This window comes from Trachinotus anak, unplaced genomic scaffold (genome assembly GCF_046630095.1).
Source record: "Trachinotus anak isolate AG129_WGS33_773 ecotype Australia unplaced genomic scaffold, CSIRO_AGI_Tana_v1 ptg000007l, whole genome shotgun sequence".
In the NCBI taxonomy this organism is placed as follows: Eukaryota; Metazoa; Chordata; class Actinopteri; order Carangiformes; family Carangidae; genus Trachinotus; species Trachinotus anak.
In genome coordinates this window covers 3,058,106-3,075,966 of record NW_027273858.1, presented here as the reverse complement: position 1 = coordinate 3,075,966, position 17,861 = coordinate 3,058,106, and the positions used below count along the sequence as shown (strand labels likewise).

Here is a 17,861-nt window from a genome sequence, read left to right as displayed (position 1 = left end):
TCAAATAATGATATTAAGACACGGTGCCATTTAAATATCTATGTTCAGTGATTTCAGTGCTGTGGTTTAAAGGAGCGATATAAGTTTTTGCTGTTGCTACATAGCAAATGTTAGCATCAACAGCTGTTTACTTAACATTAACTTATAAGAAATGTAGTTCAACATCAAACCTCATTCCTTCACTCAAAGCAACCCTCTTCTTTTGCTTCTATTTCCATCACTTCTTTTCTTCTACTGAAGTTAGCATGCTAACAAGCTAACTTTCCAATACCGAGTCACTGTGGCGTCCATGCTGCCCTGAAAAAGTAGCGCAGCTCAGAAGACGTATTACAACCTCTTGTACATTCAACAATGACTGAAGCTCATTCACCATCCGCTCCCGGCAAGAAACCACGTTCGGTGGCAGAGAAAGCTTGCATATAGCCACTTTAATCCTTTTTTGGATTTAACAAAATACTGAAATGTGCAAATAAATAAAGTCCTATTTAAAAAGTTTTCCAGAGTCTGATCAAGTGACGTCAGTTCAAAAATAATAAGTAAAAAGCCTTTCATACTTTATTTTGTGTAAATCATCCCTACTTTAATACACTAAAGAAGCTTTTTGCTTTGGATTTATTCTTGAAATAACTAAAACATCATTTTTTTAATACTTTCTCTATAATAACTGTAACTATAATCCTTCACAGTAAACATGTAGCCCTCATGTAGTTTTAACTGATTTACTCTGTTAAAACATGTTTGCTTTAATCAAATACTTCAAGCTGGGTTTTATACTTTTTAAGTGACAAAAGATAGACAGACTAACAGAAGCATATACAGTGTTTTTTATTTGCAGTTTCCATATATGAATGTACATAAAGCTAATTTTTTTTCATTACTACATGAGCCCTGATGCAGTCTCAGATAACCCTGAACAACACGCACCTCCCCTCATGTTTACATGCAGACCTGGACGTTTGAATCAGCGTGCAGCACAGACAGAGACCGCCGCAGGTGAAAACTGTATTAACAGTCTCATTACTGCCAGCAGAGACAGGAACAGACAGCACACATCCAACGGCAGCAGCTCTGTCCTCTCTTTATTGTTTTGGTGTGTTTCGTTAAGATTTGCAGCGACGGACGGACTGACTGGCTGCGTTTTCATGTGAGTAAATGTGCACATGTGTTGTCCTGTATCCCCTGAGGCTCCAGTCTGCAGACACTGACTGACAAGTTAATCACAGAGGGAGAGAGAAAAGTGGCTGAAAAAGCTGGAGGGTGTGTAGAGAAAGGAAAAAAACGAACTAGCGTTGAGGGCAGGGAGGACAGTTGCTGTCACACCACCTTCACTCTGAGACAAAAGGATTGTCAATTTGACTAATTAGAGATAACTGAAGAGAGCTTCAGGTGGAAAAATCACCTGGCTCTGCTGCATTGTTCTGAGCTCATGCAGTCTGGTGAACTCATGATGTTGACTGATGGTTGCATCAGCTGCAGCCTTCAGTCAAATGCTAATTTACATTCTTGAAAATGTGTGAAACTGTGGGTATTAAATGACAAATTATTACTAATGCTAATTAATTATCTCCCGTCCTTAAAATGACATTTTAGAGACTTTAGTTTAATTAAAGACTTGATTCCAAATGCTTCTACTGTGCCGTTCTTCTGATCAGTGTTAAGCTACTGTGAGTCCTAATGTAGGCATTTCAAATTAAAAGTCTGCTGGGAAAGAAGGATAATGCCATTTGAGCAGCTGGAATTTATTCACACAAACGTTAAATATGGAGGAACATTTTGAAAAATCAAATGAATAATGACTCAATTAATAAAAATTTGAAAATGAAAATTACACAATTTATGCAAAACTCAACAGAAACACAAACTTCTTCAGGCTTGTGCTGTGCAGACTGGACTGCCAGTGTGTTTACTTGGTTTTTCTGACTAATTCCACAGCTGCAGGTGGAGGCATTGACCTATATATTGACGGTGATTGGTAATCAATCAATCGGAGCATGCAGCACCAACATATTAACTGGTGCTGAAGGTAACTGACAGTTTGTTCAGCTCTTCAACCATTAAGCTGAGGTTAATACTGTTGTCACCACTGCTCCACATTCAGCGTGAGTCTGTGTGTGTGTGTGTGTGTGTGTGTGTGTGTGTGTGTGTGTGTTCTGCCTCATGTGTGTTTAACTGGCCATGTGACTAAACGGTGGTTTAGAGTGACAGCGTTACTTCTGTCACTGAGGTTTCAGAATGCCAGGTATGTATTTTCTAGCTGTCTGACTCTCTCTCTCTGTCCAGATCCTTTACTTGCACACAAAAAACAACAAAACACACAATACAACAATGTAAAAACAAATGTGAAACACACTGTGACAAGTCAAAGTCCTGCATTCAAAATCCTAATTGAGTAAAAGTGTAACAGAAAATGTAAATAGACCTGTAAAGTCGTGGTCGTACTTCGGTGCTTTGCTGGAGTTACTTCCCACCTCCTCTATCTGAGTCTCAGGCCACAACAATATCTTGGAAAGCTACAATAACGAAAGTAAATCCAGCATTATGAACACAAACACAACACAAACAGTCCTGGCATGCTGCAGGTCGACTGCAGACATCCTTTTAGGGCTACGCCATGCGATGCTTGCGTGAGTGCAGGGTGATGAAAATAGCTGGCAGCCTGCATCGGCCCGGCTTGGGTTGCTATTCTCACAGTCTAAAAGAGATGTGCCAGTGAATCGGAGCAGAACAAAGAATGTTATATCTGCCTTTACATCATTTTCTGGAGAGAAGAGAAATCAGAGCTATGAGTCATGAGACGGGTTTTGTTTTGGCAGCCTCAGGTTTCCCCGGTTTGATTCATATTTTGATTAAAGGTGGCAAAAAGTGGTGGTCAGGGAGTGTGCTTTGTGGATTCTATTTTAGGTAACGGTGTTCCCTCAGTATTCAGAATAAATCTGTTGCTGAGTGAAGGATCAGCTCTCACTCGAGGCGAGGTCACAGTTTTGTCGTGCAGAAGTTTAAGTGAAATATTTAATATGAATTTTACTTCAATAGCTTATGTTATGTGTCAGCTCCCACTGATGGTGGTCACGGTTGTCAGTGTGTGTCCAGTCCAACATTGGACATAAAAACGTCCCATATTTTACACTTTTCCTGTGTTTTATTTGAAGTGTTCATGTCTATAGGAAGATAGTCTCTCTTCTGATTGGCTGACTGTTTTCAGAATGATTGAATAAAAATAGAGCAGGTTTCAGGTAAACACTCCAAGAAACCAAATTCTGCAAGGTTGGATGGTGGGTCCAGGTGGGCGGGGCTTTGGGCATGGCTGACTGCTTTGTTGTGACATCACAAAGTTCCAGAAGTCCTGACGGCTCGTTTTAAGGCTCAGTTTCTGAATACAGGCTGTGTGCATTTCTCTGTGGACTGAGGCTTTGATACTTTCACAGTATTAATATAGAACCTAGACCTGATTTATAATCAAAAAAGACATGGACATCTCACTTATTACAATATGGGACCTTTAAACGAAGATGCAGAACTGAAATGATACCAGGGAATTTCCACACAACATGAACTAAAGTAGGTTCACTTCTAGAGTAGGGTTCAGTCACTGATAGTTTAATTATACAGTGTTTTAATATCAGTCTCCTCCCACCATCTTTCTTTTCTCAAGCTTGAAAATAAACTCACTGAATCCAGTCAGCCCTCAGATGATCACAGTTTGCTGTCCACTGGAGAACATTAGGATGGAGGTGAAACTGCTGTAGTGTTTCTGACACTCGCCTTCATTTTATCCCACAAGTCACAAATTTACACACAGAGTAAAGAGATGATACTTTAAACTGTATATTTCTGACAGGATATACATGTTATAAGTTCAGTCTCATTCTGTTTTGCAAAATGCCAATAATAGATTTTCTTGTAATATTAAAACTTAAACTTGAAATACTTAGATTTTCTGCTCTTTCTGCATTTTTTTTGTTTTTCTCTTATTATTATGACTTTTCTCAATATTTTAATATGACAACTTTAATCTCACATAACTTTATCTGATATACTCAGACTTATTTTCTCAAAATTTATAGTTTTTTGGGGTTTTTTTTCTATTCGTACATTTGTTAGTCTTGTGTAGTGAAGAAAAGACCATCATCTCATAAGGGCTGTAGTGACCTGAATACTGAGCACACAGCAGAGTAAGCTGATAAAGCGACTTGTGTCAGTGATGATAACATGATGCTTTGCTGATTCCTGCATCACTTCATGTCCCATCATCACCTGATTCTCTGCTTTTGGCTGAAAAATGAGAAAAGTCTTAAAAACACCTTGAAAAAAGAAAATAAATCTGGCCTAAAAAGCCTTTCAAGTGTTGTTGGGATGTTTGATATGTGTGCAGCTCTCACTGGGATGAGCTGAGTGACTGACTGGAGCAGTAATTGGCTGAACTCAGATAGTTACTGTATTTTCCACGTGACTTGGTTGCATGAACTCGTTGCCCTCTGCCGCCAGACTGTTGTGTCTTGTCAAATGTGAATCTGCGACGGGCAGAAACTCCCAAAGAGGCGGAGGTTTTATTTATACAGCACCTTTCAATCAGATGTGGCAAACTGTGTCACAATAAGACAAAACAGACACACAGCAAAAGAAAAGCAAGTGGAAACAGGCGCTGTGGGTCGACAGGCCCAGATCAGACGACCTCAGTGACCAGTAGGTGGGTGACGAGGCAGAGCTCTCACAGTGACCACACAAATACTGAAGTGGATTCTGGTTTTGATTCATTGTCCAGAAATGATTTTAAATGAGACCTTCAGAGGTTGCACCATTAATCAAACAAAGAGGAAAGTATCCAATAGTCTGGATTATTGCATTAGGTTAATTGTGTAGTACTTTATGTAAAAAATGCCAAAAAAGTCACATCACAGCTTATATAGCCAGGGTTTAGTTTATTTTGTCGTATCAGCAGATAAAAAAACTACAAAATCTGTAATTTACAGTTAAAATAAAACTGAAAAATCACAGTTACACAGTTATAAAAGCTGTTGTTTAGAGCTGAAATGATTATATGATCAATGGATGAGCTGATCCACGGAAAACTAACCTGCAACCACTGTATTTTTTTTGTCGATTAATCGTTTCAGTCATTTTGACACTGGAAGAAATTCTCTGCTTCCAGCTCCTCAGATACGTCATATGTCACTGTAAACTGAATCTCTTTGGGTTTCTGCTTGAACAAAAGAAAACAACCGAAGACTTGACCTTGGTCTCTGAGAGGTTGGGATTAGTATTTAGTTTGATGTTTTTCATACAGTTTTTTGTTCTTGTTGCTTGACCAATAGTAATTTCAGCACTAAAGTGGCGTCACAGTTTATTATCAGGATGAAATGAATGATCACCTGCAGCAGAGTCCGAGATACATCAGGCTTCACTTTTTACTTGAATCGATCGAGGTTATTGATATTTACAGTAATTTGTTGATGTTAAAGCTAATTTCTTACCTTTATTTTCTACAGGAACAACCTTTCATGCTGACTGTGTTAAGTCTGTTCAGACCAGAGCTGCTGCCTCCTCTCAGCCACTCATTTCAGCTAATAACTAATTATTAAGGACTCTCACTTCACTGAGATTCATGGGTGAAAACCTAGATTTTTAGGAAAGAAAAGAATAAGGTTAGATTATAGTGATAGAAAGTGGCATATTAAGAGGTGAAGGGAAGGAGAGAGGGAGCAATGAAAGGATGGAGTAAAGTAAAGCAGCTGTAACTCAAAAGCTGTACTCGGCTACATTACTTGAGTAAATGCACTTAGTTACCTCTGACCTCTGGCGTGTGTGTGTGTGTGTGTGTGTGTGTGAATATGACTGAGGGGTCAGTGAGTACATCACAGGGCTCGGTGCCCTGGTGAAGCGCTGTGACTCCCATTGTTTCGTATCCTGAAAAAGTCTGCAGGGACCTGCAGCAACAATGGCCCCAGACAATCAAAGAGTGGCACCGTACACACACACACGCACACATACTGTATACACACACACACACACACACACACACACACATCCAGTAGATAGTAGAAGTTAGCTGTTCCAGTTGACTTGAGTGGAGGCAGTCGGCGGCCTGCTCGGCCGTCCGCTGGCTCATCAGTAATGAGGGTTTAGGTCACTGTCAGTCGGGGTTAATGAGTTTAAACCTCAGGGAGACGAGCAGGGAGACACACTGATGGGACATACTCTTGATAAGATAAGATAATGGCGCTTCTGTGCTCTGCCTTTCCTGTTAATTGTGTGCTATCCTCTCCTTAATGTGTGTTTGCATGTTTGATTGTGCAGTTTGTGTTTCTGTGGGGTCTCGAACGAGGCCGAGGGGGAAACTGTGACTTTAAACTTTGAACCAATGTAACCACCAACACTGATGTTGTTGATGTGAAACAGATGATTTTCACCTGTTTTTTTCTTTGGACTGCAGCTTGATTTTGGTTTCAGCATCAAAACATATTGTGAACAAGCACGTAAGCAAGATTTGATATGAGATGTTTCATTAGACGACTACAAGGCAGGATTTCCATTTCTTATCCAGTTATTTTAGTCTGTGCAGTAACTGAGTCCCTGTCCCTTTATTATTATTATTATTATTATTATTATTATTATTATTATTATTATTGAGAGGTTAAATATGACAATGTGCAATAAAATGTTTCAGCTTGTGTCCAATGCATGTCAACATATTTTTTTAAACAAATACAAATACAGACATGACGCATATGTTGTATTGTTTTCCCTGTTTCTTTTGACTTGTTTGTTTTCTGATTTTATTATTATTATTATTATTATTATTATTATTATTATTTTCTCATTTTGTATGATTTACATTGAGGTGAGGTTTTAACATAAGCCCATGATGGGTAACTTTCCTACCTGCACATCCACTTCTTAAAAAAAATTATATACATATATTTGTAATGTTTTATGTGCAAATAAATCACTCAAATCAATCAAATAATTTCTATTTGAAACAGGTTTGTAGAAATTTTTTTTGTTTTTCTTTAAAAAAATGGTTTATAGGACTTGATGATGATGAATAATGAAGATTTGCAGTGTAAGAGTCATTTACTGGGTTTTACTCACAAAACTTTATTTATATGGCACTTTTTCAAAACATAAAGTAATAAAAGACACTTGGAAAAGAGACAAAGTGACATTTAGCAGGGAAAGTATAACACAAAACAGACAGACAAAAGAAAGTGTGTAAAAAAACAGAATTAAAAGCAGCTTTATACAAGTATGTTTTGAGCAGTGATTTAAACTGGGGCGGTGATTCAGCACACCTGAGCTCCCCAGGTCGAAACTCTGGGACAGATAACAGAGTTTTGACTGAAGATCTCAGGCAGCACGTCGGGCCACAAGAGGAGAGCAGCTCTGAGATAGAAGGAGGTGCCAGACCAGACAGTTTCAATGCTTATAAGATTGTATTTCTCGCCCATGGAGGACTGTGTTCTTCACAGTAAGCAGGCTTATCTGCTGGGGGCTCTGAGATGCCTCCACTAATCAGAACCAAACAGAAATAATGCAGGAAACCTACTGAGGATTAGGTTCAGGTTTTCAGGTGTCCCGGCTGAGGGTTGAGGAGGGAGAACAGGACAACATGTCGTCCTTTGTGGAACATGGCCTCCCGGGCTCTGTAGGAGAGCAGCAACTCCAGAGACAAACCAAAATAATACTTTGAGTGTGTTTTCTTATCTTTGTGTGTGTGTGTGTGTGTGTGTGTGTGTGTGTGTGTGTGTGTGTGTGTGTGTGGTTTTGTTAATGTTGGCAGTGATGAAGTGTATTGTTGGACTGAGTGAATAAAGTGCTGGTACATTGGCTCTAATTCAAATGGATTTAGACACAGCTGCTAATCAGAGTGGACACAACGTGCATCAAACTCTTTAGCCTGCTCTCCTGCAGCGTCTGTGGCATGATTCATATTTCAATGATTTTCAGTTCTGTCTCGTGCCCTTAAACATCAGTTTTTACTATATATTACACACATTTTTGCAAATTGGCATTTGTCTTGACAATTTGCTGTCGTGTTTTGTTGCACAGTTGGCTGCACAAAGTGTTGAGGGATTTCCGATAACAGAAAACTTGAAGATGCAAGTAACATTACTGAGCTCTTCTTCTCTTTGTGGTGCAGCTCAGTCATTTATCGAGTTATTAGTTTTGGCTTTTACTTATGTTCTTATCTTTGTGGGTTTTAGGTCTCAGCAGCAGAACTGATGCGTTTGTTGTAGCTACACACGTTTCACTTACTTTCTGTGTTTTATTGCAAAAATATTTGTCCTCTTGCACTGCTGTATTTATTTTTTGTGTGTGTGTTCCTGCATGTTGCAAGTCTAGCGCAGATGTGATCTGCCGTGATAAAGTGCATCGTGCCACTGCAGAGGGAGGGTATCTAAAGGTCAATGCGGCAGACACACACACCTTGTCTGTTGTGGTTTTTGAAGTTATCGTCGTCTCAGAGCCTGCAGACAGATCAGAGAAAACGTCCTCTGATGCTTTTGACCTTACGTCGTTAAAGTTTTCACGTTAACATGCTGAGCTCGTGTTAAAACACATCTTCCTCAGGGGACTTGTGGAGTCTTTATGAGGCCTGAACTGACTCTTAACTCTCAACTGTTCCTCCTTTAACACGTCCTTGGTTTTTATCTCTTGATGACAGAATAATAACCTTTTAGTTACTGTGGAGGTCCTTGGAAATAAAATGTGGCAAAAAGCATAAATGTTTCTGCTCTGGGTCTGATAGTGGTTATACATGTTGTGTGAGAACCTCATTCCAATTTAGCAAATTTAACTTTTGTTGCTTTTATTCCCCAATTAACTCCAGACTTATAGACGATTAGTTGTTGAGATTTAAAATGAGAAACTCTTTCACCTGTGGACATGTGAGGTTTTCACCTGACAGGGACAAAGTTATCTTGACTTTCATGTAGTAAATCTTGCAGGATTGTTGTGATAACCAGGTATTGACGATAACTGTGATATTTTAAAAAATGAAACATTCATATTGTGTTAATTACGATGGCAGATGTTCGACCTTGAGGATCTTTTGTTCATCAGCTCATGTTGTTGCCTTTTCATTGTCCATCAAGTGTAAATGTTATTTTTGTTCGCTTGTGTACAGTTATAGTCACAGACTCTCTCCACCTCCATACACTCGTATTTGAGTCTCATTCATTTCCCAAAAAAACAACAAAACGTACAAGAAACACAGTGAAATATGAACTTGACTGACAGCATTATTATTTTTCTCTTTTTTTCAAATTTTCTATACATACTGCGATAATAACGTTATCATGAATTCTTTTAGCCATGATAATCTGACATTGCATGTCCATGTACTAGCATGGTTATCCTGACTAAAATGTTCTAAATGACATATTGAAAGACATTAAATTTTTATTTTTTTTTACATCTATCACATCAATTTTTATTTATCACCAAATCACAACTGAAGTTATTTCATGGTTTCAAATAGAGCATACAGACCCAACAGTTCCCACCAGGACCAGCACTCGGTGACTTCAGGAACCTCGAGCAGAGCCACGTGTCCCATGTTGCCGATAGCGGCTAAAAAGAAACGGCCTCGGGACACATTGTGTCTGAAGAGGTGACTTGTTCAATAAGTGTTTTTTCTTTTGTGTTGTATAGAATAGATCTTAATGTATCTAGAATGGTAACATGTTAGGGGTTAAGACATTAGGATGAGTATGTCAATTACTGCCAAAGGCATATTTTCAGGAAGTGTTTGAAACTTACCAATACTCACCTTACATTATGGAAGAGATGATATGATCTTTAATTAGCAGCATTAATTACATTTTATCAGCTAAATAGAATTGAAGAAGTCTGAAGAGTGTGGTGTCCCAGCTGCTGCTCCACCTGACAGCAGCATCAAGCCCCAGATTCCTGCATTTATTCTGCATGAACATAAAATATTACTATTATTAGCAAAAATATCAGTGTTTTTCTGTACATATTAATTAAGTAGTGTCGGCCTTTACTATAATTAATATTCATTCACTGGCATGTTTCTGTGTTTGCAGCACAGACGTGTGTTAAAGATAAAAACTATACTTTTATCTACAGTGTGTTTATTTTGGTCACTGTCCATCCCGACATGCCCGTGTTGCATAATGGTGCTGCCATGCAACTTCCAGTGTATTGATGACCTCTCACCCCTCAGGCTCCACATCCTGCTGCTGCTGTTTTCAGTCTTTTCACGTTTTTGCAGACACCTCCAACAGACACACACAGTCCACACACAGCAGCACGGAGGCTGTGAATGAGTGTTAAAGTACGAGTGTGAGCGTAAGACAGAACCCAGATGAAGCCAAACTCCATGTGTGATGTCCTAATATGGTTTGTTGTGCTGCTCTGTTGGATCAGAGACATTAGAAACTGACTCATTTCATTTCAGCACATGAAGCCAGAAAAAGAAACAATATTCATGGAAAATTACCCAGAGTTCAGCTTGTTGACATGATCTGGGCACCTCTGCGGGTCTGATGTAGTGTTCGTGGACAGGATTTCGCTGTAGATTGAGCTCCTGAGACAACGTGGTGGGATGTTTGCAATTTGATTATTGGAATAAATATTTTCATCTTGCAACATTACTGGTTTTGGCCCATAGCTGTCTCCTCCAAACAACAACTGAATTAACCTGAGGAAATGAAAATAATCACCTGGCTCTGCGTCTTTAAGCTGTTGCCCACTTGACGGAGTCTTTTTTAAGACAAACTCTCATCTGTTCAAACCCATTAGCTTCACACAGACCGTCGACCACCCTTCACTTTTCATGGCTGGGCTCCAGACACGTAGCATCCTCCTGCGTTTCCAAAGTTCAAATAAAATTTTAATCAATAGGTCTTTCGCAATCTGAATCAAAATGAACACGTTGAACAAACAAACACATGAAACTGGGCTCAGTGTCACGAGTCACGTGTTGACGCTATATCTATTTTGGGTTTCACTGTTTTCTAGAATTATGATAATTTCTCTTTGCCTCATTTTATAAGTCACCAAATAGTGGCAGACAGACTTCATAGTGACTTCAGTATATGTGTGTGTGTTTGTGTGTGTGCCAGTGTCTCTGGACAACATCATGTTTGTGGTCCACTTCTGGACTTTAATGTTTTTTTATTGGGAACATTTATATTTAACAGGAGTTAAATGGTTTCAGTTCAGTTTTGGCGACAGTTCATGTTATATTGTATTTTTACGTATTAAGCTTGTGTTAGTTTAACATTTAACTCTGATACATCTACAAGTTTGTCCTGTTTTTAACATGTAACATTTGATCTAAAGACAAAGAAATAATATTATGCTGAGAAAAATAAGATTTTTTACCCTTTTCCATGGAAAATTTGAGTCATTTCAGAATTTCTTTAGGTGAAGACATTTTTAAAGTCTGTACTTTTTCAAAGAGCAGTTTGAGGGTTGAGACACGCTTTTAAGGTTAGAGTTGGAGGATTGTGGTTAGAGGGTTGAAGTACAGAAATATAATAGTGTATGTTTGTGAGTATTTCTGTCAGAGCTTTGTGGTCATTAACTTGACTGTGGTGATGGAAACGCTTCATACAGGAAATGAGGCAAATGTTGGTACATCTTAACAAGCTGCTCATCACTTATCTCTATATATATCTCACCTTTTTGTTGCTCTCTTCAGTGACAGTGATGTAAGATAGAACTTAAACCAAAAAACAAACACAAGTCCTGTGGTTGCACTGACTTCCTGTCACATCAGGGACAGGAAGGTCTGTTCTTCAGACAGACCCAAAGTTATCACAAGAACATGTCCTTTAATCTACGTACTCTGACTTTTTTCTTTTATTTGGTTTTGTGGTTCTTCCATCATTGACAGTGACTCATAAACTGAGGTACATGAGATCATGATTAAATGTTCATCATCAACCAAACCACAACATAAAAATAGTATGTAAATCCTTTAATCTCTGAAATACCTACAAGCATTTCCAGGTGTTTATGGTTTGTATGAATAACAAAGGGGAGTTTGTTCACATGTACAGTCGTGTTTGTACCAGGTGATTGGATCTGTGATATGCTGAGTGCTGTTTCTGTGGCTTGACACACCTGAGCAGTGTTAAAGGTCCCATACTGTATAAAGGTAGATGTCCATGTTTTTTTGATTATAAAGCAGGTCTAGGTTCTATATTAATACTGTGAAAGTATCAAAGCCTCAGTCCACAGAGAAATGCACACAGCCTGTATTCAGACACTGAGCCTTAAAAAGAGCCGTCAGGACTTCTGTATCTTTGTGAGGTCACAACAAAGCAGTCACCGCCCTCAGCCAAGCCCCAAGTCCAGCTTGACCATCCAACCTTGCAGGAATTAGTTTCTCTGAGTGTTTACCTGAAATCTGTTATATTTTTTTGGATCACTCGGAAAACAGATTGGCTCACCTAACTATTGAGGGAGATGTAAAACTATGGGATGGATGGTTTTTTTGGTACTTAAAACCAAAAATATATCTTCTCATGGATCCAAATTTCAAATAAAACAGAAAAGGTGTAAAATATGGGCCTTTTTAAATAGACAGTTAACATGCCTGCAAAAGATGAGACATTTTGCAAAATTGGGCTTTAAAACACACTGTGGTTCTGTGTGATGAGTCAGAGTCACTACAGCCATATTGTACATGATATGTTAAAAAAATGAGGTTTTCTTGTAACTGTCAGATATTTGGTGAAATTGTGTCTTAATTAACCAGCTAGCGCGACTAGTGTGACTTTGAGGCTTCCTGGAGAACAGAACTCGTCCCTGTGTTAGCAGTGAAGAGCGCTTGTGTTTGAACTTGTGAGTAAACCTCAGTGAAACTGGCTGTGACAAACTGTGGACAGTTTGTGCTCGTTGAATCACATGGGGAATTACGATATTGGGTTCTTTACACTGTTGTTTGCCAGCAGCAGTTTGCACAACCTTGAAGTCGGAAAGAGCCCAGACAGTGAGTGTATTCATACAGAAATTATGGCTGTCTGATACAGATAAATCTGTTAAGTATAATTATTAACAAATAACCACCAATAAACCAAAGGAGGTGTATCTGTAGACTTGATTTTCGCAAAAAACCTCAAACTCTTTGAAAGTATAAATCGCAACAATCTGTTTGTATATAAACAAATCAGCTGTTTTTCAGTGTGTCAGAAAAAACTGAAGGTGTAACCATCCTCCTCCTGTTGTTGTTTGTTGCAGGAGCAGCTCAGAGCGTCGTAAGGAGAAGTCTCGGGATGCAGCTCGCTGCAGGCGCAGCAAAGAGACGGAGGTTTTCTACGAGCTGGCTCACCAGCTGCCTCTCCCCCACAGTGTCAGCTCTCACCTGGACAAAGCCTCCATAATGAGGCTGGCTATCAGCTTCCTGCGCACACGCAAGCTGCTTGCCACAGGTGTGGAGCATGCAACACACACAAACACACACACACACACACACAAACGTGCACACGCGCACACACACACACACACACGATCACATGCAAGCTGCAGTGTAGTGTGTTAAAAATTTGTTACACAAAGGAAAGTATGCAAATCATGGCAGGTCACCTCTTGCGAGTTCCTTAACGTGATATCTCGCCAGATAAGTGTGCATGTGTTGATGTGTATGATTAATTGTCCCGTGAAGTAGGAAGGTATTTGTTGGACCTTTTCTTTGCACTTGTCCTCCTTCCTCTTGTCATGTTTTAAAATTAGAAGCTGAGGAAGCTCCACAAAGAGACAGACCTATTGTTCTGGAATTCCTCCACTACCTCGCGATGAGATCAGAGAACAACAAAATTAAACAACTACAGCAACGTCACCATTAACCGCGGTCATGGTTCAGTAAAAGTCAAACCTGTTCTTTATTTTATCAGCACATCTACATTAAACAAAACTTTACCATTAAGTTCATTAACATCCAGCTCTGTAGCTCTGGGCCAACCAGTGCTTCATTATACAACAGTGGCCGCTACGTTTGATTAGTAGAGTCATCAAACAGAAATTTAATCATTCATCATCACTCTCAATAAATCTTTTACTTATATAGCGCTTTGTATGAAGTAAGAGCAGCTCAAAGTGCTTCACAGTTGAAAGTAGTTGTTTAATAATTACACAAGTTACACAGCAAATATTTTTTTTAATCTAATTTACTTTGTAGAAATTACAAATTCATAGGATAATAATTTAAGTTTCTGTGTGAGCCAAACTGCTGTCCCACAACCAAAAACCAATGTAAAAAGCATTTTATTCTACATGACTTAGATGTTTACTAAGATCCTTCTGTTATCTAAAGAAACCCAAAATAATACTCATAGCAGTAAGATTAATATATACATATATATATATATATATATATATATATATATATATATATATATATACACATATACACACACACACACACATATATATATATATATATATATATATATATATATATATATATATATATAAAATAATTTACTGGGTACTTTCAATTGGGAGCTGAATGGGCTGAGATTGATTTCAGCCACAATCCTACATTTTAGATCAGGAAGTACACCTCGGTCCCTGTCTCCCATCATTTTGAAGTAAATGTGTGCAAAAGCTGTCACTACCAAACACCTATTTTTACACAATTTTTGGCGTTTTCAGTACATTTTGTTTTCATTTATGTACAGCTGTTCAGAACTGGGATAGCTAACCGTGCTCTGACTAGCATCTTTGAAATAGGCTAAAAAAAATATCTAAAATAGCAAAACAGTCACGACCAATACACAGCGTGGTTATGACAAATCATTCTGGTTTGAACTGGATTCAAAATACAATAAATCTCAGCAATTACACAAAAAACAATTGTAATAAGGGAGAAGACACATTTATTTCAAGATGTGTCCTGTTCTGGACCAATTCTGAACAATGGCTGGAATCTATAAAATGTACAGTATAAATCTACTATACATTTTTTTGTTATTGTAAATAATGATATTCTATAACATAATATGTTGCTTCAACTATAAATAATGTGATTTTAGCTGTGACTAAGTAACAGGAAATTCCTCACATATACAAACCTTTGTGGTAAAGTTAAAGGGTTAAAAAATGTTTTCTTTCTTATCCCCGGTGGTATCTAGTTATGCAGATAGTTTCAGTTTCATGTTCCAAGATTTCAGAGATATCGGCCTCTAAACCTGCAGCTGCCACCCTAACACAATGAAGGTAAATTAATCTGTTTTTTATTGTGCTAAAATTTTTGGTGAATTACATTTGAAAGACCCTTCTGGAAACAGTGCCCCCGTTACTCAAAACAATCCACAAACCTGTAAATGGTAAACATTTTTTATTTTCATTTGGGTGAACTGACTCTTTAAATTTAGCATTTAAAAAGTGCAACATCCCTGAAAACTCTGGTGCAGTTATGAAACAGGCACAAAGAGGAGGAAAGGTTTGGGGTGAGGAGGAGATGAAGAAGAATGGGGTGGGATGGGAGAAAGAGGAAGGCAGGAGGAAACAAGAAAGCATGTATGAGAAAGAGAGGAGGCATAAGGAGGAGGAGGAGAAGGAGTAAAGGTAATAAGGGTAGGAAAGCGGTGGGTGAGGGAGGAGGAGAGGACAGGGAGATCCGTGAGATGCAGCAGCAGATAGAGCGTTATCGGGCCGGTTTGATTGCTCCGTGATGGAAGGAGAGATTGGAGAGGAAGCAAAGAGCTCTGCCCATCGTTCGGCTGGTGCTGGCATTACCCCCGCTAGCCATAACACGCGACTGCCTTGGCGCCAAACATGCTGGCATGCACACCCACATACACAAACTCCTACACACACTGTATATGCACCCAAGGGCACATACTGTATGCAGACTGCTGTAGGGAACACCTCTGTTATATAACATAAGCTTGGTAGGAATCCAGAGAACACTGATGTACAGATTAGGAGCTACTCAACAAATGACTAGGCTGTATTTCTAACTCATTAGTGCAAGTTCAAAAATATTGTTGGACTCAGCTTGTGTTTGGATTCGGAAACATTTTGGGAAACAGGCTTGTTTGCTGTACTAGAGTTCAGAGTTATATTTGAAGATCAATATCAATCTACTCCATGAGTCCACAGATGTGTCCATGATGTAGTATTTAACTATCTTAGCTCAAAGACTGAGAATCACTCCTAGCTTAGCTTTGTTAAAGGTGTAAAAAAATGTAATACACCTTCTAGCAACTAATTACATTAGCAAACAAACACTGATATGGAAATTTAAAACAATTTAAAACAATAAAACCATTAAATTTAGAGTACATGTTGTCAGGCCTGGGGTGTGTTTAGCCAAGCCTGTCTTATTTTTATTAAAGCTAGTTTGTCAAAGCTGTCTAGTTTAGACAACTGATAGAAATAGAAATGAATTTCAACATTGTCAATGTAAAAGTAATTGAGTGTAGGAAATGTTTAACCTAATTTAATGTAGCATTAAGGCTGGACATTTAAATAAAATAAAAAAGGTAAAAACACAATAATGATTTTAGTAACACTTTGGTCTGGATTAGCCATTAGCCTGTCCTAGTTTAAAGAGTGTAAGCACGGCCATAGCTGCTGAAAATAAGAAAGCCTAAGGCTACGTGATGAGACAGGCCGGTTAGCAGGCTAGCAGGTTAGCATGCTAACTTTAGTAAAGGAAAAGAAGTGATAGAAATAGAAGCACAACAAGAGAGTTGCTTTCCACGACTGGAGAAAGCTCTGGGTGAGAAAAGGGATGAAGTTTGACGTTGAAATCGCAATGTTTCCTCAAGACGGGCAACTAAACAGCTGTTATCGCTAACGTGGCTATGTAGTAATAGGGAAAACTTAGAAATAGCTCGTTTATACCAATATTTAGTGTTACCAGGTTCAGTTTTCAACCTCCTACTTCAGCTCATAAGTAAAATTTAGAGGCTGACAGGTTGTTTCGCAACATCATGTAGTGACGTTGAAATCCTGCTTTATTTTCTTGCCCTTTGTCACGAAATTCCAAGAAGGAAAACATGAAATCTGAGTCTCAGTCTCTGTAGCTCAGATCAGAGGGTAGATGACGTTAACAAGGTTTCCTCTGATGGTTTTCTTAGGCGTTACACGCCCTAAATTTTGTCTTTTCAAGTTTTCTGTTTGAAACAGTTATGAGAGAAAGCACCGGAATAGCCGTCAAACGCAGAAGAAAATCAGTCACATACTGTCCCATGTCAGAAGCTGTGACAGTCTTGTGTGGCCCTGCTGTCATGTCACTTCATTCTGTTCAGAACAACAGAACAAATGTAAAATAACAGAGAGGAAATGATTATCAGAGCAGCAGCTGTCCCGAGCAGACACTCTTTTCTGCACCCTATTATTTTGAAACGAGGGCGGTTACGCAACCAAAGAACAAGAGAGAGAAGAAAAGTGCAACTCGGTCCAAATGGCTGGTAATCACAGCTAAGTATTTAGGCCAAAGGTGCCGCTGGTCTTTGGACCGGGCCCCAAGAGTCTCCACAGCTCCCTGGGGCCCATGAGAAAGCTCTAGGCTCCCCTGGGGGTTAACGCTAGCTGGGCCTGGCTCCAAACTCGAGCCCCAGGCCTCGCTGGGAGCCTTGAGAGCCTCTCTTATCTGAGGGAAGCACACTGGAGGAATTGCAAACTTCCCACCCTCCGCCCCCGATCGACTACTGGGCTTTGTTCAGCGTGAAGCCACCGCGCGCACGCACACACACACACACACACACACACACACACACACACACACACACACACACACACACACATTCCCTCTTGCGCCGGGCCTGTTAGGAGCTAGCTGTGTTTTTTCATATCAGTTAGCTCTGCAGTGAGACACACTGGAGTCTCTGTGTGTAAATGTTTGGATGCTGCGCTGTACATATTTGAACATAATTGCA

The 17,861-nt window shown here is 39.2% G+C and overlaps 1 protein-coding gene across 1 annotated transcript in view; it reads left to right on the top strand.

Annotated features, from left to right (window-relative positions):
• Positions 1-17,861, top strand: part of epas1b (endothelial PAS domain protein 1b) — a 53,081-nt gene that overhangs the window by 12,563 nt on the left and 22,657 nt on the right. The window contains exon 2 of the mRNA XM_071479955.1: positions 13,213-13,403. Within this exon, the coding sequence (XP_071336056.1) occupies positions 13,213-13,403 (191 nt within the window). The remainder of the gene's footprint in view (positions 1-13,212; positions 13,404-17,861) is intronic.